General features: G+C 36.5%; 1 protein-coding gene across 1 annotated transcript; it reads right to left on the bottom strand.

The window, feature by feature from the left end:
- Positions 1–986: 986 nt before the first annotated feature.
- Positions 987–21,383, bottom strand: LOC106072566 (uncharacterized). Its single transcript, XM_056015828.1, has 7 exons — positions 21,137–21,383; positions 7,950–8,160; positions 6,552–6,688; positions 5,196–5,291; positions 4,484–4,566; positions 3,643–3,870; positions 987–2,701 (listed from the first exon to the last, which is right to left on the bottom strand). The coding sequence occupies exons 2-7, from the start codon at positions 8,150–8,152 to the stop codon at positions 2,600–2,602; spliced, it is 849 nt and encodes a 282-aa protein (XP_055871803.1). The 5' UTR covers positions 8,153–8,160; positions 21,137–21,383; the 3' UTR covers positions 987–2,599.
- Between the last annotated feature and the right edge of the window lie 1,017 nt (positions 21,384–22,400).

Below are 22,400 nucleotides of genomic sequence, written 5' to 3'. Positions count from 1 at the left end.
AATGAAAAGGAAAAAAATATATTTAGTTTGATGTTCTTTAATCGTTTTCAAAATTGAAAAAATAATGGTTTCAAGCAATGATTTTTTTTTTCAACTTATTACAATTAAATTGACAAATCTGAGACACTTCAGCGAATTGAAATTATATGTGAACACTAACAGACTGAAAAGACAATTGAATATTTAAATTTGCGCAAAACAATGTATATAGGGTTACAGGCATTATGTTTATTTAATAAATATTGTTAGAGCCTTACGTAATGTATGAACAATGTCATTCCGTCTTTGTTATGTACAGATGCCGCTAAAGTATTGGCTTGCCTAGTGACAGCAGATTACGTCCAGATAAAAGGAGAAGAAATCATCGACACTAATACATCCATTGTCTCTCAAAAGTTATTTGTGCATGTATATTTGCACAAACATAAATCTATCACACAATAATCATAAGTTTGAATGCCAAAAGTTAAGATTCTATCTCTATGCAAAACCACACTTAAGGAATTGATAAATTCACTTTGTGATTATTTCTAATCTATCAATATTGTAATATTTTATAAACTTTATAAACAATGTCAACTTTATGCTTGATTATAATTTGAGAAATGCATCATTAACATATGCTCCTTTAAGAACTCTGTCGTTAGATCAGATTGAAAGGAAACAACATTAAAATTTTAAATATATTTTTGAAATATTGAATTTCTTATTGTCCTATTAAAACTCTTTAATACGTTGTATTTCTATCTTGTCTTGATTAAATGGCCTTATTCATGTGGCCTCTTAATAACTAAGCAAAGGGAAATAACCACACATTCCATAACTCATTTAGCAAGTTTCATATACATCTGCTACACAGGAACTGGAACCACGAGTAATTTCAAGATTAATTATTTATTCATGCATGCCTTTGACACCTAAATTCATAGTATTCATACAAATCATGTAAACTGACTATTATAACTGTATCACATAACAAAAACTGATGGAGTTGAAGACGTTTTAATATCATGCTAGATGAGAACTTACATCTAGAACATATTGAAGCTGCCTTAAAAATGCCTGACAATTTGACACATTTATATGATTTCATACGAGATTTAAAACAAATGTTCTAGCAATTTAAAAACAACAAACTAGTAGCTTAGGCAGAACTTACAGAACAAATATTAAATTATTGAGAAGCAACAATTATTAAATTATTGAGAACCAATAAAAAAAAAAAAAGAATAATAATAGCTCCCAACAGCTAAGCCCACACATAGTATAATGAAATTAAAAAAAAACACTTAGAAACGCCTTTTCTATTCCCAAAACTTTACTTAATAAAAACACTTATATTTTCTCTTGCTTATTATTGTGACAGCGAAAACAAAATAGATAAAGAATATAATGTATTTTAAACAGATTTTTGAACACCATTAAATGTCCTATAATCAGTTTTTCTATCCACTTCCTGCTATCCTGAAAGTCTCGACAAATAGGACACCTGTCCATTTTATTTGTATTGTCTTTCATGCTAATGTTGTTGTTTTCTGTCATGCCTCCCTTCCATTTTAAAGCTACAGTATCTTCAAGGTATCTGCAAGCTCTTAGGATCTTAAAAAATGGTCAAATCACTAAACCAAAGATGGATGTTATTGTTTGCTCAAATTGTTGGTTCCTTACTGATTGCTTTATCTGATTACTTTTTTTTTTTTTACATTTTTTCCAATGTGTTCAGTTTAGCCTCATTAATATTCAGCACTCTTCTTTACTCTTTGGAATTCGGAGACAATGCCTTATTTATGAATGTTCCAAATTATTCACCACAAACAGGCTCTAGGCCCTAGGCTATTTCCTCAACAACACAGCACTATCAACTCTGTTATGGCAGTACAAAGTAGCTGAGAAGAACAGCATGATATTTTTTCATGTCACATACTGCAAAATTGAGAGATCTCAACAGCAAAATATCTGGCTAGAAGTAGAAGAAGAATCATTATTTTACTCTATGAGTTAAGTACATCATCACAGAAACCTGTATTTTTTGAATGTGTTCAAAGTTTAAAAGCCTCCATTAAGTTCATTTATTGAACACATCCCACACTCGTGTTCATCACAAATGAGTATAACAATAATATTATACTTAGAAGCAAGTCATATAAAAATTATCTTTATAACACTTTACCATCAAAGTCAAATTAGTAATGTTATAATAAAAGACAAACTAATTTTCTGTTACTGCTAATCTGTATACAAAATAAAGGAGATTATTATTGTTATTAAAATGTTTTATTTAAAATGGTAAATAACAATAAATCCTGCTATTACTTATTACTTATGTGACATCTTAAAAAAAAGAATATGTCTTTTTAGTTACATACATTTTATTGTCTTTTAAAGTTAAATAATATGCACTTCTTAAAGGTTAGGCCTGTCTCACAGATTGCTACCAGGCAAATCTGAAATTATCAGCCAGTAGGTGCAGAGTAAAACCTTTTTTGACAAGGACCCAAACACATATACTCAAGCTGTATGATCTTCCCATGCAATCACATCTTCACGTCTGCAAACACACCATCAGACGTTTGCAACAAACTACACATAGGGTTGAGTCTCACACTTCTACAGAGTCAATGCTCATTATAATCTCTTGCACCATTTCATTATACACCTTCACTTGCTTCTGAGAGTTTTCCTCATTGTTCAATGTATCATTCTAAAATAAAAAATAAGAAAAACCTAAAATGTGAAATATATTTATACACTGATAAAATGAGTTTTCAGTCTTAGTTTGAGAAGAACAGTGCGAAATTTGAAATGGAGGCCTAGAGTAGATCAAAGTTTGTATATAAACTGTAATTTTGAAACATGAATTTATGGTAATAGTAAGCTCCTGTATATTTGTTTCTTAGTTAAGAGTAGTTGTACTAGAAGCCAAGTCAGAAAGTGAACATTGATTTGCTTAATATTTTGTAATGGATATAGAATGCCATGCTGTGTAAAAGAAGAGAGAGAGAAAGAGAGAATAGGAAAGGAATGGAGAAAAGTGAGGAATAGGGGAGAGAGAGAGAGATGAGAAAAAAAGGAGAGAGAAAAGAGAGAGAGGGAGAATGGAGGGTATAGAGTTATAGACCGAGAAAGAAAGAAAGAGTTTTATAGCTAAAAAAAGACTCAAGAAGAGACAAATGCAGACAAAGTAAAGGAGAGAGAGAGAGAGTGAGAATGAGGGGGGTTTGTAAAATGTTTTACATGTTTCAGAAGTACCGTACCTTCAGAGTTGAAGATAATTACTTCCTAGTACAAACCTCCCACAGGACGATGGGGGATGGAAGCTGGCAGGGTTTGAACCAGCGACCATCAATAAGTCAGAACCACAGTTCAGCCCACAAACCACACAACCACCCTATAGAATTATAGAGTTGAAGACAGCGAAAGAAAGAGAGAGTTAAATAGCTAACAACAGAAATAGCTAAAAACAGACTCAAGAAGAGACAGTTGCAAACAAAGAAAATGAGAGAGAGAGAGTGTGTATGTGTTTGTCATACTGATATTGTTTTCACTCCTGTGTATCTTATTTATTATTCATGAGCTAACAAAAATACTGTATACATTTAAAAAATTAGCAATCTGCATAAAACAACATTAATGTAAACTCACTAGTGCTTTTGTAACTGCATCTGGTGGTGGCCCCAAATCTGAAGCTTTCTTTAAAGCTAAACTGATCTCTTCATACTTGAGGCAAGCCGTCTTGTTGTCATTGTGGTCTGCCCATGCCTCATACTTGGACACTGCACTCTTATATAGGTCAAGCTGGGCTCTCATGTTAGTCACTGTGTCTTGGGGTAGATTCTTTGTGTTATTACTGTCCGACAACCATTCTTGGTACTACAACAAGGAGAAATAACATATCAATAAGTTAGACATAGTGAAGTTTATCTAACGGATCAACAGTCTTTTTCTTTTTTACATATGGTGGCTAAGTGATTAAGTGCTTGGCTTTTGAATCTGAGTCCTGTGTTCCAATCCCAGTGAAGACTGGGATTTTGAATTTCAGGATTTTTAGGGGACCTCAGAGTCCACCCAACTTTAATAGGTACCTGACTTGAGGAAAGTAAAGGCGGTTTATTGTTGTCCTTGTCACATGACACCCTACTCATTAATTGTTGGCCAAAAAAAAACAACAGATGACCTTAACATCATCAGCCCTAAGATTGCAAGGTCTGAAAGGGGAACTTCATTTTACATGCTAATCAATTTAATAATTGAAAACAAAGCATAATGTCAAGGCTATCTATTTTTATAAAGGTGGCCTTTTGTATGGATAGTTTTAGATACTTTTTAGCATTATTTATTTAAAAATATTTTCTCTTAAAGTTGGTACTTCTATTCTTTAGGGTGATCAACAATAAAAAGACAGAAAATGAAACTGTAACTAAACTTTATAAAACTAAGAGGGTCTAATGAAAGAGCAATAATAATTATAAGATTAGCAACTCACCGTTTTTATAGCTGCGCAATAAGCTGGGTAGACTGTGTATTTTGTGGATTTTATTTTGATCACATGTAACATCATGTCCAGATCTTTTGACAGAAATTTTTTTTATTATTTTCAAACATAAAGAAACATTAAAGTCGAATTCATAGACTTTAGATTTTATACTCTCCCTTAGATTGACTAAGTAATTTCCTGTAGTTAATATATCACATCAAAGCAAACATAAATGTTTACCTATAAACTGAGCAAACACAAAAATCTGGGCTGCGATTGATGCATTTGTATATTTGTGTATGTTGTGTGTATGAGTGTAATTGCACAGTACAAAGTTTATAATAATATAAGTTTCCATTCCAAGAGTTTCGGCCTTCCATTGCAAAGTTCTCCACCATTTCATGAAAGATAACTTATACTTTAAATCTTCAAAATAAATAGTTCTTATAATTTAGTTGAACACATTTTTTGTGCCATTTAAATTAAGACATTTTCATAAGTTGTTAATCCAAAGGTTTTGGTGTTTGACTCTCTCTTCAAGAAAGCCAAGACAATTGTTTTTTCAGCTCTTTAATTTGTTGATATGTTTCTAAAAAAATAAGCTTAGATTAAAACTTTGAGGGGGGGGGGAGAATAGGCAGTTTTCACTCAAATTTACAATGGCTTTCATTCAACTAAAAGACTCAAAGTAGTCTTTGATATCTTGGATTTAGTTACTGACCTACATGATCTGAAGAAACTCGTTCTTCTGTGTCAGTTGAATCACTCTCACTCTCTGCTACTTCTGTGACTTCTGTTGGTGACAAGACAGCTGTCTCTGACAAGGTAATTAAAAGAAATATTCACAATTAAATATAAAATTAACCAAAGTGTATTAAGTGTTAATCTATTTGATTGCTTGGTTTTTAAAAAGTTCTTTCATTTTTAGATGGTCACTTTGTTAATCTTACTTGTCATTGAGATGCTACTTGATCCCCTCGTTAATGGTTGTCCAAAAAATCTGATTACCTCATTTTTAACTGCCCAAAAATGTGCATTTTTTGTTTGCTTATTCATGTATAATATGCCAAAAAAAAGTACAAAATTGAAAAATTTTGAGCCAATAGAGTTCAGTCATTGTCGTTCTATCATCATAAGCCCTATCACCACAAAGGTACTGTATAGCCCTACTGGGTTTTTAATACCTAATTATAATACATACTTATTGTAATACTATAATATCATCAACACAAGGTTATTATAAGTTATATTATTGGAGAATCTCATCAATGGTGGATAACTATAAATAGCTAGCTATTTAATGTATCTGGTGTACAGAAAACAGGAAATGTTGATGAGCTATGTAACTTTTAAAATTTATGTTAAATTGTGTGCACTTTTTAGAACTGAAAATCAATTTTTAAATCTCTCCTGCTCTCCTATAAACTAATTTCTATTATTTAGTTGGCACCATTGCCATTTTTAGACTTGAAAAGGTTCTAAGTAATTTGAGATATGGGACCCTTTGTAAGTGAAGGTCTCATATATATATATATATGTGTATGTGTGTGTCAGTGCCAAATATTTATTGGGGGTCCAAAGCTATTGCGTGTGTAGATCTGATACTGACCTTAAAAAAATAGAATCTAAAACTTATTGTGGAATTGTAATTAGATATACTTTCCATTTAGTAAGTATAGGTAGTAGGCCTTATAATACACACACTTATCTTATCTTATATAATACAGACATTACTTCAAAAAAGAAGATGATTACGTCCTACGCGTCATGCATTTAGTCATGCATATAAACCAATGACTTAAATTCTGCCAAGTCACTGGTTTTCCTGGCTAGCTCAGGCAACCCATTCTATGCTCTAATAGCACTAGGGAAGAAGGAGTATTTGTACAAATTTGTCCTAGCATATGGGACGAGGAATGTGCCTTTATCTTTGTGTCTTTCAAAGTATTTTATTAAATTTTGTTTTTGTATTTTGTATTTTTTACATATATATATATATATATATATATAGTGTGTTACTTAATATACATGTATTACTGTTATGTATGTATTATGTCTATTGTATGCATGATGTTACCATGTGCTTCTGACTGTTGCAATTCGTCCTCATCGTCATCCTCATCTTTATGTAAGCTGCTCCTCCATTCTTTTACTCCCTCTTTCTCCCTTTTCTCTTCTAATGCGATATGATGATAATCCAGGGGTATGTCCAACCTTCAGGGAAAATATTTAGACAAAATTCAAAATTAACAAGAAAAACAAAAAAAAAACTTTTTAAAAAGCTTATAATAAGTTTGATTGTATTAATTAGTTTGAATCAGTCATATAATTTGACTTGTAATAGATCTAGACTCTAGACTAATTAGAAATATTTTTATTAACTTTTTTGTTTAGCTCTATTTCATGCTTTCACCTTTCTCAATGCATAATGATCCTATCCCTTGTCTGGACCAGTTGGGAAAGAGGAGCGACAGAAGGGGACATCGAAGTGAATGTTACCGTGATCGCTTTCTAAATACATTTTTTAAAAGGTGTACGACTTGAATTCAAACTACATGGCACAAGTCTCCTCAAGGGAACTAATTCAACTTATACCAACACTTCTGTCAAGTACAATTTCTTCCCATTGTTCGATACCAAATAATTAATAACCAATAGTTTAATTAACTAATTGGTTATTTTTTTTATATTGATTCTTGTTTCATCAGGTACAAGAAATAACTGTGCAGAATTTAAAATTTTATCTTGAACCGAGATTGGGTGTGAGAGAAATAATGTGTAAAAGGTTTTTGACCAGACAGACAGAGTTGATAGAAGCTTTGTAAACAAAAGTACTTCTAAATCTAACCTCTACCATCAATCTACATGCACATCCTGATTCCAGACTCTAGAATAAACAAATATAAGTGGAAATGTAGGCTTAGTACAGGTGGAAATGTAGGCTTAGTACAGGTGGAAATGTAGGCTTAGTACAGATGGAAAATATTTGAGTTTTATATTTCTATTTGCTTCTAATGTGTCTGTATGTTTACGTGGTATCTGCGGAACATTTTTAAGGTGACTTTAAAGTTTCTGCAAACACATTTCATGCCTCACTATTACTTAGCCCCAGTGAGGTGTGCCCTGCTTCATAGATTTACGAGGAGCTCGTTCGTAATGGCTGGCTACCCACCAAGAACAATTCCGATCCAAACCTATACAGCCTTCGGGAGTCAACCCTGATGAAAAATCAGGAGCGGGTAACCCCCAGGAACCTTGCAGAATACAGTTCTACACCCTGGCCGCTGAACCTAAACTGCATTGACTATCGCCGTTCCTTTAGACACGTAAGCTGTGTGGAAAGAGTGGGAGGGGGAGGTGCTGCCGTGTAACGACAATGTTAAAGCTTTCATTTAATTTTCAAACTAATATCTATGACATGAACGATTGTCGCCCCAAGACTAACGGAAGCCAGCACAGATTTCTAAGCACTTACTGACTTCTCCTGTACACTTTCATTTTCTCTCTGAGTTCTGTCGACTCACTCCATTTGACTCTCTTCTCTCCTGGTTTCCCGCCGCCACTCTCTTCCTTCAGAAAGCTCAACTGTCCGAGTTTCTTTGGATTTCTCAGCACGACATCCCCGGCATCAGGCGTGCCCTCGTTAAGACTAGTGTTCGGCACTCTAGCAGACGTCATTGTAACAACTGGAGGGATGAATGGGAAAAATATTTGTTATAGGCACTAATGACGTAGTTGGGTTGAAGATATCATGAAGATATCAGGTTGTTTGTTTATGTGTGTGTTGCCTTTGGTGTGCAGACAATTCAAAAAAAAGTTACAAATTCAGGTCATCTGTTTTTAAGGCCAACGGTCGAAGAGCAGGGTGTCATGTGGCCAGCACAACGACCAACCTCCTTTACTTTCTCCACTTAAAGTCAGATACCCATTAGTGTTGGGTGGACTCAGATGACCTTAACATCATCTGCTCTATAGATCGCATCATCTCGAGGTCTGAAAGGGACAGTTTACTTTTAAGACAAAAATAGATGTTAGGAAATGTTCACTAGTATATTGTCTAATACTTCAGAATATATTAAATATTAAGCATGAGTTATTTAGTCTCGAAATTCAAAAGCTACATTTTTATAAATATATATAAGTATATAAATATTTAAAAAAAAATATCTTATATATACTAGGGGTCTCACGAATCACTGATGGTCTTACGACACACTAAAGGACTCACGACACCTTTGGTCTGACGACACAATGATTGTCACACGACGCGACACACTGGTGGTATCATGACACACTCGTGGTATCACGACACACTGCTGGTATGATTACATATTTTGGCTTTACATCTCAGCTAAATATAGGCCTACTCATCATCTAGCTTGGTGATTCGATCCTTCCACCAAAGTAGCATGTTGTTTTCAAGTAAATGCTAGTCATCAGTGCTAACAAAACATTGAAACATTACCATTAAGCTCTATTAGAGCTTATTCGTTAATGAGGTTCCTATTTCGTGTAGAGAGTGATCATCCCAACATGTCAAAAAAACTTTTATTTCCCTGACATTCTTTCGGCTACACTAGTTTCCGGGTTGATATCCTCTTGTTCCTACAGGCAACTATCGCGCTCAACAATTCATCTATAACCTTTCAATGTCTCTCTTCTTGATTCCCTAAACCAATGTTTCCCAAATTGTGTTCCGCGAGGCCTGACTAGGTGTGTCCACGAAATACTGGAATAATTAACTAGTAGGCCACCTCGTGAATAAATCTCTCTAAAAATAAGAAACAAATGTTCCGCTAAATACTCAGACTATGCAAAGTTCTCCGTTAGGGACAAAGTTTGGGAAACACTGCCCTAGATGTTTGCCTTTACTCGTATCTTTTGGTTTCTCTGACGTTTTCATTAGAAGGTAGACTGGTAGTGTGGATATGCGCTTTGAACTGTCTACTCGATGGTCCCGAGATCGAAACCTGCACGTCCTGAAAAAAAGGTTTGGATCAGGACGTTATAATCTCCATTGTTGAAGAAACGTCCAGAGCCAAACAGGAGGAATGTCTTCTGGTCTACCCAGTGGCTTAGCTAGGAATTGGTCATCTTTTGGGGTCGGGGACGGGGAGGCTTGACCTCTATAGAGGCCACTGCATTTTGACATTCGACATCATGACATGAGATAATGGTGTAATAGTTAATATTTAATGTAAAAAAAAATATTTCGAACACTCATTTTGAGGCAACCCTCAATGGGGCCAAGAGGGGATAATCAAATTTCCCCCGTCCATCCCCCACCATAGGTACGCCACTGTGTCTACGCTATTTATACTCTATCTCTGTCTCTGTCTTTCTCTCTGTCACTCTTTTTCTCTTTAGCTTTATTCTTATTATTTTAGTATTATATTTCTTATCTTTTCTTTTTATTTTCACCATGTTCTCTCTCTCTCTCTCTCTCATTCCTATCTTTTAAATTACTGGCGTTCCTTCAAAAAAAAGATAATTACCCACTACGCCTGTCCATGTGTTTATCAAAACGTGTATGTAAAATTAGAAGCTTAAGCCATTAAGCTTAAGTCATTGGTTTTACTGCCTGATTCAGGCAACCCATTCTGTGCTCTTACGACACTAGAAATGAAGGAGCACTTTTACTTGTCTGTCTTAGCCTATGGAATTACAAATATCCCTTTAATCTTTGTGTCTTTCTGAGCATTGTGTTAGGTTATGTTTTGTTTTTTTTGTATTTTAAAGGCATGTTTCAGTGATTTATGTAGTCTATATTTACAAATGTTTGAGTGATTTAAGTAGTCTGTAATTACAAATATTTTAGTCTTCAGTCCTGAAGTATTTCTTTTTCTCTCTTTTTCTATTTTCTCTCTTTTTCTCTTTTCTCTATTTTTCTGTATTCCCTCTTTTTTTCTCTCTTTTTCTCTTTCTATTTTCATTTCCTTTTCTCTCTCTTTTTCTCTCTTTGACACTTTTCTCATACTAATAACATTGTTTGTCTTTCATTTACAAACACCAACGTTCTAGTTATTTTTAGGTAGAAATGGGGAGGGGAGGGTTGGAGGACAGGCATTAGGAGTAGGCTACGTAATGATCGATAAGCCCCTTTCCCTAACTCCCCAAAAGGTGGCATAGCAATTACCTCCCCCCCCACCCCCCACCAAGCCCTTGTACATTCTCTTTGCCAATCACCGTGATAATAAACAAACTATTGGACTTAATGGTTACTGCCTGGATCGATACTGGCATTGTTTTTAGAATCAGGACACGGAAGTCAATTCTAAGCTGGTTAGAGTTAACAATTTGGGACATTTGTTTATCACCACCATCTTTTGAGTCTTTTTAGCAAACGGACTTTTTTTTTTTTTTTTGTTTATTTGATTCCGTTTCTAAGCTAGGAGGGAGACCATCCAGAAATATCAGACTTCCAATGTATGAGAAATTGAGTAAAAAGAATGGGAGCTTTAGTTAATCCAAATGTGTCAGCACATCGAAGCCGGACCTCATAAAGGTCACAGACTACAAAACGTTTATTGTAGTCTTAAACAAAAATCGAAGTCATTGAGTTAGCAGATCGCCTTACTTAGATAATTTTCAAGGGAAGACAAATACAGATTATATTTCAACTACACCTTTTTGTTGCCTCCCGTGGCAAGCGTTCTTCACAATATTTGGCCGACTTTCATGTTAAAATTGACATCAACCACCTGCCAATTTAATCATTTTCTGCACACATGATCTTATTTACCCACTTGCCTAAATCAACAGAATAGCAAGAGAAAAGTATCTTGTATTGAGAAGGCATTATTATTATAGCTTTTATATAGCGCTACTTTCATGCTTATAAAAAGGCATCCGTTGATTGTAATCAAAGAAACACTTATTGCACTTCCTATCTAGTTATAGCGTCTACACAGTTGCAAACAGAAACTACATTTTTAAAACAAAGGCCCGGATATTAAAAAAAGGAGTGCTGCTTCCCACACTATCATGTAAAGATGGAGATATAAAAGGTCAAGAGGCTTTCTCTGCATACCAGCGATAACAGAATTCAGTTTTCGATTCTCAAACTTCCTTCATAAGCCTTGCAAGACTGTTGCGAAGAAGAAAGAGGCGGCGCCGCTTTACTTAGAAGGAAAGGGCAAACTCAGTATATAAGAAAGTAAAGACAGATTCACTGTACTGAGAAGAAAAATGCAGTTTTGTTATTATACTAAAAAGAAAAAAGCAGCTTTGCTATACTACAAAAAGAAAAGGCAGCTTGGATATACCAAGAAGTCAGCTTCGTTATAGTAAGAAGGAAAAGGTCTATTTACTAAAGCCTACTAAGAAAAAAAAGGCAGATTCACTATACTAATAAGGAAAATGCAGCTAAGTTGTACTAAAAAAAAAAAGACAAGACAACTTCGCTATACTAAGAAGGAAAAGTCAGGTTCGCTATAAGTAAAGTTCCCCTTTCAGACCTTGTGGGGGCAGATGATGTAAAGTTCATCTGTTTTTTGTGGCCCACGGTTAATGAGGGTATCATGTGGCCAGCACAACGACCAACCGCCTTTACTTTTCCCCAACTAATGTCAGGTACCCATTAGAGCTGGGTGGACTCAGAGGCGCAATTAAAATTTAAAATCCCAGTCTTCACCAGGATTCGAACCCGGAAGCCAAGCGCTCTACCGCTCAGCCACAGAGCCTCCCCGCTATACTAAAAAGGAAAAGGCAACTTCGCTATACTAAGAATGAAAAGGCAACTTCGCTATACTAAGAATGAAAAGGCAACTTCGCTATACTAAGAATGAAAAGGCAACTTCGCTATACTAAGAATGAAAAGGCAACTTCGCTATACTAAGAATGAAAAGGCAACTTCGCTATACTAAGAATGAAAAGGCAACTTCGCTATACTAAGAATGAAAAGGCAACTTCGCTATACTAAGAATGAAAATGCAGCGTAGCTATACTAAGAATGAAAATGCAGCGTAGCTATACTAAAAAGGAAAAGACAACTTCGCTATACTAAAAAGGAAAAGACAACTTCGCTATACTAAAAAGGAAAAAACAACTTCGCTATACTAAAAAGGAAAAGGCAACTTCGCTATACTAAAAAGGAAAAGGCAACTTCGCTATACTAAGAAGGAAAAGGCAACTTCGCTATACTAAGAATGAAAAGGCAACTTCGCTATACTAAGAATGAAAAGGCAACTTCGCTATACTAAGAATGAAAAGGCAACTTCGCTATACTAAGAATGAAAATGCAGCGTAGCTATACTAAGAATGAAAAGGCAACTTCGCTATACTAAAAAGGAAAAGACAACTTCGCTATACTAAAAAGGAAAAGGCAACTTCGCTATACTAAAAAGGAAAAGACAACTTCGCTTTACTAAAAAGGAAAAGGCAGCTTCGTTATACTAAAAAGGAAAAGGCAACTTCGCTATACTAAGAAGGAAAAGGCAACTTCGCTATACTAAAAAGGAAAAGGCAACTTCGCTATACTAAAAAGGAAAAGGCAACTTCGCTATACTAAGAATGAAAAGGCAACTTCGCTATACTAAGAATGAAAAGGCAACTTCGCTATACTAAGAATGAAAAGGCAACTTCGCTATACTAAGAATGAAAAGGCAACTTCGCTATACTAAGAATGAAAAGGCAACTTCGCTATACTAAGAATGAAAATGCAGCGTAGCTATACTAAGAATGAAAAGGCAGCGTAGCTATACTAAAAAGGAAAAGACAACTTCGCTATACTAAAAAGGAAAAGGCAACTTCGCCATACTAAAAAGGAAAAGACAACTTCGCTATACTAAAAAGGAAAAGGCAGCTTCGTTATACTAAAAAGAAAAGGCAACTTCGCTATACTAAGAAGGAAAAGGCAACTTCGCTATACTAAAAAGGAAAAGGCAACTTCGCTATACTAAAAAGGAAAAGGCATCGTTGCTATACTAAGAAGGAAAAGGCAGTTTCGGTAGGCAGAGAATGAACTTAAATGTGTTACTTTGAGATGAACAACAATGGCTTTCTAGCAATGTTAACACATGTACTAAATAAGCTTGTGCTTGAATTGTAACACTAGCAATCTTTTAATTACAGAAAAAACTAGACCCTTTTACAATAAAATTGCATGTATTCAGAGCATTTAACTTTCTTTTATCAAAATACAAAGTCATGCCCGAGGAAGCTGTTGCAAAGTAGCTGGTAGCAGACAGCCTTGGAAAGAAACAGTTGGGGAGCTTTCACTAAGGCCACGGGACACACTTCTGAGGCCCAAAGACACACCACACCTCTGAGACCCAAAGACACACCTCTGAGGCCCAAAGACACACCACACCTCTGAGGTTCAAAGACACACCCCACCTCTAAGGCCCAAAGACACATTTCTGAGGCCCAAAGATACACCACACCTCTGAGGCCCAAAGACACACCACACCTCTGAGGCCCAAAGACACATCTCTGAGGCCCAAAGACACACCACATCTCTGAGGCCCAAAGACACACCACACCTCTGAGGCCTAAAGACACATCTCTGAGGCCCAAAGACACACACACCTCTGAGGCCCAAAGACACACCACACCTCTGAGGCCCAAAGACACACCTCTGAGGCCCAAAGACACACCACACCTCTGAGGCCCAAAGACACATCTCTGAGGCCCAAAGACACAACACACCTCTGAGGCCCAAAGACAAGCCCCTGTTGAAGACAGGCGAATACGTAAAGAAAACATAAATAGAGCCCCCACCCCACCCTCTCCTGCGGACAGCGGCATTGTGTGCATCAGATGTGGAGAAATATGCAGGGAGCAAATGGGTTTGTGTGTGCATGTGAAACACTGCACTCATCCTTAGTCTTCGGAATCGAGAACATCCATTCAGTCATTCCAAGTTAAAAGAGCAGGAACACCTTGAATGACTGGAAGTCTACTATATAGGCCTACATCTGAATTTTGAACCATGAGATCACAGTATAGGGACTAGTACAACTCTTTCCTTTTCTTGTAATGAATAGAAATGTATTCAAATGTTAAGAAAGAGCCACATTTCTGACTCCGTACAGTAAAAGGATAAAGAGTAAAAGTTCCCCTTTCAGACCTTGCGATCTATAGGGCAGATGATGTAAAGGTCATCTGTTTCTTTGGCCCACGGCCAGCACAACGAGCAACGGCCTTAACTTTTTCCCAACTAAGATCAGATACCCATTAGAGCTGGGTGGACATAGGGGCGCCCAAAGATCCCGAAATAAAAAATCATAGTTTTAACAAGGATTTGAACCCGGGACCCCCTGTTCGGAAGCCAAGCGCTTTATGCCTACAATTCGAGCTCGCAAACATTAACATTATACTTCTTTCAAATTCACTTTCTATTCGAAAAAAAAAGTTCGTTCAAATGTAAGTCAATTATGTCCAGTTCCAGATTATTCGAATAAAGGCAGTGATACTCAAACTACGGCCAGCTGGTCACATCCGGCACGTGACGTGCATCTGTCCTATAAACCTTCTGCCATAGAACTAAATGAATCTATTGACATTTGTTTCGGAAATGTGCATGTATGCCCCCCCCCCTTTTTCCCCAAGATCTAAATAGCTTGAGCACCACTGGATGAAGGCATAAAACAAATGTCTTTCCTCTGTACAATTCATCCAAGGGCGTTAACCAATCCTTCAACACTCTGTTATCGATCGATTTCTAGCATTGCGTAGAGTGCCTGTATGACGTATATGATGCCAGACCATATATTATTATATAATATATATAAATATATATATATAAATATATAATTCTGAGTGGGTGTACCAAGCATGGGCGCAGCCGGGGGTTGGGGTGGGGTTCAACCCCCCCCCCCAAATGAAATACGAAAAATAAGAGCTCCCCCAGACCCATTGCTGGCAAGAGCGAGGAGTCAACAATTTTTTCACTAACTCCTGGAAGAACCTATTCTGGGACACAATAAACGTCTTTCAAAAGAATGTAGGGTCAGAATGTAATAGAGATTAATTATGTACACACACACATCCATCCATACAAACATATATTTTTTTCCGGGTCCCCCCCCCCGAAAAAAATCCTGGCTACGCCCATGGTACCAAGTCGACTGACACATCGAACCCCCTTCCCCTTTCCTTGTGTTCATATCACTTGTCTGGACCAGTTGGGGGGGGGTATATCTGGTTTAATGTTAGAGTGATTTCTTTTGAAATACATTTTATATAAAACAAATAGTACGATTCGAATTCACACTCGATGACACAATCCTCCTCAGGCCTATTCACAAATTACTGTGCCAGTGAAGCATGGGCGTAGCCAGGGGGGAGGGGTTTGGGGTTCAAACCCCCCCTAAATGAAATCCCCCCCCGGGGGGGGGGATCGGAACTTAGTGACTGAATTTTGCTTTGATTTTGTTTATTTTAGGTGAGATTTTAATACTAAACCATCACTTGCCCCAGCACAACCAAAGGGGTTTTGAGTTTAAAACCCCCTACCAGGGGGGTTCGAGTTTAAAACCCCTACCAGAGGGGTTCGAGTTTAAAAAACCCCTACCAGGGGGGTTCGAGTTTAAAAACCCCCTAACAGGGGGGTTTGAGTTTAAAAACCACTACCAGGGGTTTTGAGTTTTAAACCCCCTATCTGTGCTTTCTGCAGTTAACTCCCCCTCTTCTATAAAACAAAACAAAAAAAATAAATGCAAACGAAAATCCCCTAATTTCAAGAGCACAGTTAAGGAAGATTTTGATTTTAAAACCCCCTCTAAAATGTACGATAAACCCGCTCTTCAACATAAAAAAAGCTAATTACGCACTCAAACTGTTATGAGCGTAGCTAAATTGGTTTTGACTCAGTTTTGGGTTTAATTCCAACTTCAGCGGGGTTTGAAGGTAAAAAATACCTCTTTAATAATAAAAACAAAGCAAATTATACACTCAAAATGTTATGAGTGTAGTCAAAGGGGTTTTGAGTTTAAACTCCCCTCCAGTGGAGTTTGAAGCTAAAAAATAATTCTTTAATATAAATAAAAGCAAATTACTCACTCTAAAATCTATGAGCGTAGCCAAAGGGGTTTTGAGTTTAAACCCCCCACTAGGGGGGTTTGAGGCTAAAAAAATACATCTTCAGTGTAAGAAAAAAAGCAAATTACGCACTCAAAATGCTATGAGCGTGACCAAAAGGGGTTTTGAGTTTAAACCCCCATTCAGAGGGGTTTGATGCTAAAAATACCTCTTCAATATAAAAAAAAAGCAAATTACACACTATTTGAGCGTAGCCAATCCGATCGGGGGTTTTGAGTTTAAACTCCTCTTCTAAAAGTGGCTTTTTTTTTAAAGTTTAAAACCCCTCCAGATGGTTTTGAGTTTAAGATCCACCTACAGAGCATTTTGAGGTGGAAAACCCCCAACAGATGATTTTGACGATAAAACTTCTCTTTTCGATATAAAATCTAAAGCAAACTACATCCACATAATTCCAAGAGCGTATTCAAGAGAGTTTACACATTTGTATCAGTGGCAGGGCTCCATTAATAAACTGCTGTTAATAGTCATCTGCCGAAATTGAAAAACACTAAATTTGGCTCAACAAAGATGGCTAAGACAGATTTTAGGAGTCAGTTATAGAGATCGGGTCTAAATCAAGGAAATCCTATGCCGAACTGGGAGTCGAACCCTTAGTAAGATTGTGAAAGAGCGACGCATGAGGTTTGCGGGACATGTTCTCCGACAAAATGAATTACGCACAAGAAGAGTTGCAATGATATCATAGTACAACTTGACGCCACTCATTCATGGAGGTCCTCATGGCAGGTGGGAAGAGGCTTCAGACATAACCAGTGACAGATGTTTATGGAAACAACTTGACGGCAAATGCGCAGATGAGTGCGTCGAACGACGTGGGATGATTTAAGTCTAAATAAGAAATCCCTCACCGTTTGTTTTTTAATTCAGTTATATTGATTACGTGAAAATGGTAAAACACAACGCTAAGGGCAACACGAAAATGAAAACTTCCGATGGCACAGTCATGCTGTTTACTTCACCCGAGTCCAAAACTTTGTTGCACCAAAATTGTTGAGACCAATTTTTGTTCATAATATGCAGAAGATTCATGATATCAAGCTCATTTTTTTTTTCTTAAAGGAAACCTCAGAATTTGCGCTATTCAATTTTAGCTTTGTCATCATAGGAATCCTTGGGGCCTTAGTCCTCTTTTCTTTGCCTCTTTTTTTGGGCTTTATATGCCTCTTTTTTGGGGGGGCTTTATATGCCTCTTTTTTGGGCACTCCTGCCTCTTTTGTGGGCTTTTATAAAATTAAAATAGTGAATCTACTTCCCGGTGGGAAGCGTGGTCGAGAGGCCAAGTGCGCTTGAACTTGGCTTGGCTACCCCCTCCCTCCCACCGGTCCACAAATGAGATTGGATCAAAAGCGCTCTAAGCATGCTATAAGCATAAAAGTAGCGCTATATAAAAGCTATAATAATAATAGTAGGTAGAAAGTTCAAGATTAATGAAAACAAACAAAACTCGATCTGTTTTGTGAAGTCTCCGGACTTGGTTGTCTGTTGATAAACTTTTTGAGTCCATGTGATTAATATCTGTTAATAGTTTAAAATTTTCCTTTCTAGTTAATATTTCTCATTTTCCCCCTTTAGATAAGAAAAACAATTTTTTTTTTAAACTTTGAGATAATATAATTAATACCCCAAAAATATTCCTAGTTGAAAAAGCAAGGTTATATTTAAAGACCAATAACCCTAATAACCAACATAAGATAGATACATTTCCAATCATCTAATAACAATTTTTGTCCCTTGTGAAATCCCGAGGTAAGGAATTATAATCCTTTACCGTCAAGGTTTACAGGAGTCTGATAGAGTTATTATGATTGTAATATGTGAACAGTTTTGCGATATGTACATTCACTTCTTTCAAGTTCTACGGTTACATATTTTTAACTTTGTAATGACACTCAATAATAAAACTTCAGATATGTGTTGTGTTCTTTCCTTGAGTTTCCTTTAATATGATATCTTTGTTTTTTTTTTTTTTTTTTTTTTTTTTTTTTTTTTTTTTTTGTTTTTTTTTTAAAAGGAAACCTCAGAATTTGCGCTATTCAGTTTTAGCTTTATCATCATAGGAATCCTTGGGCTTTATGCCTCTTTTCTTTGCCTCTTTTTTGGGCTTTATATGCCTCTTTTATGGGCCATCTTGCCTCTTTTGTGGGCTTTTTTTTTTTTTTTTTTTAAATATGTTTTTATTTGTAAGTTACCATAATTCACAAGTATTAAATCATAAACAATTGAAAAGTGATTAACCTAAAAATATAATAACAGTAATAGAAATATTATTTAATATCAAAGACATACTACCTAACCAATGAACCCCCTAAAGACAGAAAAATGATACAAGTATACTCTACTCCAGAACAATCAACCCAATATCAGATATCCCTGACCCCCAACACCCTATTTCTGAAAAACTACATGAGCATTATACAGGTATATGAAAATCAAACTAGATAATTCTGAAATTCGTGCAACTTCTGTAATCAGACACCAGTGCTCTTAGTTTTACTTTGCCTCAATGAAAGACTCTGGCTACACAAATAATGTTTCCTGAATAGGCCTACGCTGACCTTATGAATAACCATCAGACTATCTCGCAAATGTCATATTTTGGTCAAAAATGTCAATGATAATTGGTAGAAAATACCTCAATTCAGTGGTCACCAACATTTTTCGGCCTTAGGGATCGTGTCATTTTCGTCATGAGCCGCAATATATAAATAAAAAAAACAATAAGTCGTCCAATCCAATATATATTCGATCTTTTGTGGTTTCATTGCGTACTGTGTGTAGAATTTTTCTAGGGTTGAAGAAAACCGCGTCACGGGAGGGATCTGACCCGCGGGCCGAAGTTTAGGCACCACTGTCTTACTTCTTTGTATATAATAGTTGTTTTCGCATCATAACCCCCACACACACACACACACACATACACACTTTCCTTTGCTGCCTAAACATCCCAAATACTACCGACTTCTTTTTCCCCTTTGTTGTAGAAAAGGTTCTCTAAGTGTCTTAGTTTATTGAACAAGAAAAATATAAAAAACAAAATACTTTAGAATAAAAAAAAGCGTATACTTAGCGTAGTTTTGTAATAGATCTAGACTAACAATTGTTTTTGTTTCGCTCAATCCCGTGGTTTTAATTTTCTCAATAAGCTAAGATCCAATCACGTGTCTGGACCAGTTGGAAAAAAAAAGGGGGGGGAAGAGCGGGGGCATCTGGTGAAATATTGACGTTATTGCTTTTCAAAATGCATTTGTAAAAAAAAAATGTTCAACAACCTAAATTCAAACTTGTCAGCTACAGCCTCCTCAAGCTAATACACTAACCACTGTGCTAGTGAAGTGCTTATGAAAATAAACGGTTTTATTGCCAGTTTCAAACTTCTCTCTCTACAAAGTATAAAGGGAACAAATGCAGCGTATACCACCACACCAGTAAATTATAATTACCAATAATTAATTAACAATGATTCCTGGTTTGTCTGGTAAAAGAAATAATTGTGCAAAATTTCAACTTAATCCGAGATTGGGTGTCATAAAAATAACGTGTATTAATGTTTTACCAGACAGACAGACTGAAAGAGTTGGGGTATAAGCTGTGTAATAATAAAATGTTTATTCAACATTAGACAAATATTTAGTTTTGCGTTTTCTCTCCCCAAGAAAAATATTAAAAGAATGGGGCAAAACCTGACCCCTGACCTGGAGAAAGTAAGACTAAATGTTGACGATTGGCATGTGTACGGTTGTAAGAAGAGTTACTTGAACGAGCAGAAGCGAAAGACCAGGCCTGGTCTGTTTGTATGGTTACTTTCTAGCACACAACATGGGCAGGAGACGACAGTTTGCGAGATTCGAACTCCTGACCATAGCCACGACAGTCTCGAACGCAACATACCACACGGGGCGGCAGCTACCAACACATGAAACGTTTAACCCTAGAGAAGAACATGTAAGGTACTGGAAAGCTACTAAGGTAAAATATTTTAACTTCTACGTTATACTAGAGCAAATGTTTGCCAAGTCGAGTTGGTTTATGAGATTCGGACTATCGTCTCTTCCAGTTCTTGCCGTCTAGCAGAGGTTTGAACTAGGACATAATAATCTTCCTCTCTTAACTCTTTCTCTCCGTAATTATTTTCCACGTTACGACGTAATTCTTCATTTTGCTCATTAGTATTTCACTCCCTTGTTACGATTAAGCATCAATAGCTTTGTCGTTTGTTATCGGAAAATGTTTGATTTTGTCTAGAATTAAAGGGAAATGCATGCACATTTTATATAACGCAAAGTCAAGTTTATAAAGTTAAACATTAATTTAATTTGATGAGGTCAAATCAACGATGGTATCGTCAAATAGGAGAGAAAGAGTTAAGGAAGGCCTATATAAAACTTTCTTTCCAAGCATTGGACTAGGAATTGTTGAATTGATTAGTCCTCTTGAAAACCCAACATGTAGATCTAGAGCTATTGTACTCTTCATACTCTGTGATTAACTTGATCTGATCGAACAGTTAAACTATTTATAAGCATAGAGCTCTATAATAAACTAATTCTGTATATCAACATTGAACGTCATTAAATTATAATATAAGACAATTTAATAATACACAAGCCTAACACTTACATCTATAGAATGTTCACAGTGTCAAGTTCATTATGTATCCCATTCGAATGCACATAAGTAGTTTTTTTTTTTACATTCCAATGTAGTTGACTGTGCTTTTAGCGCTACACACTCCACTGTGTCGCACGAGCGACAATGAGACGTACACACACATACACACACAGCTTGCACGTTCCGCCCAGCTGTGTCCCTCCCCATGCAGACACTTAACTGCGACACAGATATTGGCAGTTAAAAGGGGGGGGGGGGGCTAACCATCTACAGCCTATCTATCATGGAGCGGTGTAGTCCAAGGCTTAAGACGTACTGAAATAAACAAATATATAAACTAGCGACTGGATGGACACTCTTTAAATAGTTCATAGTTGATAAGCCACGAAGATGTGTGTGTGTGGGGGGGGGGGGGGTAGTCATTAAGGGCGGGTGCAATGTAAATTGGAGGGGTTTACTTGTATGGGGGTGAAAGCATTCTACGCCCTCCCACCCTCACCCCCTTCGGTTTTCTTCCCTTTCTGACTTTATCTGTCATATCTGTCTCTCCCTCCCTTCCACGATGTGATAACCAATTGAGGTTTGTTATTTTTAGATTATCGAGAACGTGACCCTTGTAACCCTTTTTAATGCTTTTTTTTTAACAGAAGGAATAAACGTTTTAGCAGAGACAAGATCTTGTATAGAGTAAGGTGTGTCGCATTGTCTCCAAATGAAACAATGTTAACACTTTCTCTCCTAACTGACGATACCAGCGTTGATTCCACCAGAATGTGGTAAATAATTTCGGAGAGAAAGAGTTAAACAAATATCAATGTAATGTCTCGAAATATTAGAGCAATGGTTCTCAAACTTCTGCTGTTTATCTAGTGATAATCCGGGGCGGACTGGCTATATGGGCGAATGCCCGGTGGACCCTAACCCAAATGGGTTGGTAGGGCCACCGGAAGAGCCGCACGATGTTACTTTGACGCTTATTGCGTTGTTAAAGGTTTTATAATATTATTTTAATAAAGTGACACTTTGAGCGTCGCGTTAAATATTTTACAGACTCTGTGGCTGAGTGGAAAAGCTTGGCTTACGAACCAAAGGGTCCAAGGTTTAAATCCAGGTAAAGACTGATTTTTAATTGCGGGATTCACCCAGCTCTAATGGGTACCTGACATTAGTTGGGAAAAAGTGAAGGTGGTTGGTCTTTGTGCTGGCCACATGAAATCCTCGTAATCCGTGGGACACAAAAACAGATGACCTTTACAGAAACAGATGACCTTTA

The sequence above is a fragment of the Biomphalaria glabrata genome, chromosome 17, assembly GCF_947242115.1.
Source record: "Biomphalaria glabrata chromosome 17, xgBioGlab47.1, whole genome shotgun sequence".
NCBI classification, from domain to species: domain Eukaryota; kingdom Metazoa; phylum Mollusca; class Gastropoda; family Planorbidae; genus Biomphalaria; species Biomphalaria glabrata.
The sequence above is the reverse complement of the archived record's forward strand: the minus strand, read 5'-3'. Positions and strand labels throughout refer to the sequence as shown.

Bases quoted from the DNA above. Each gene is read 5' to 3' on its own strand.
- LOC106072566 (XM_056015828.1), bottom strand. From the start codon at position 8,152: ATGACGTCTGCTAGAGTGCCGAACACTAGTCTTAACGAGGGCACGCCT. The intron at 6,689-7,949 runs GTAAGTGCTTAG...TTTTCCCTGAAG, and splicing joins AAAGTGTACAGGAGAAGTCA to GTTGGACATACCCCTGGATT. The intron at 3,871-4,483 runs GTGAGTTGCTAA...TCCTTGTTGTAG, and splicing joins ATTGCGCAGCTATAAAAACG to TACCAAGAATGGTTGTCGGA.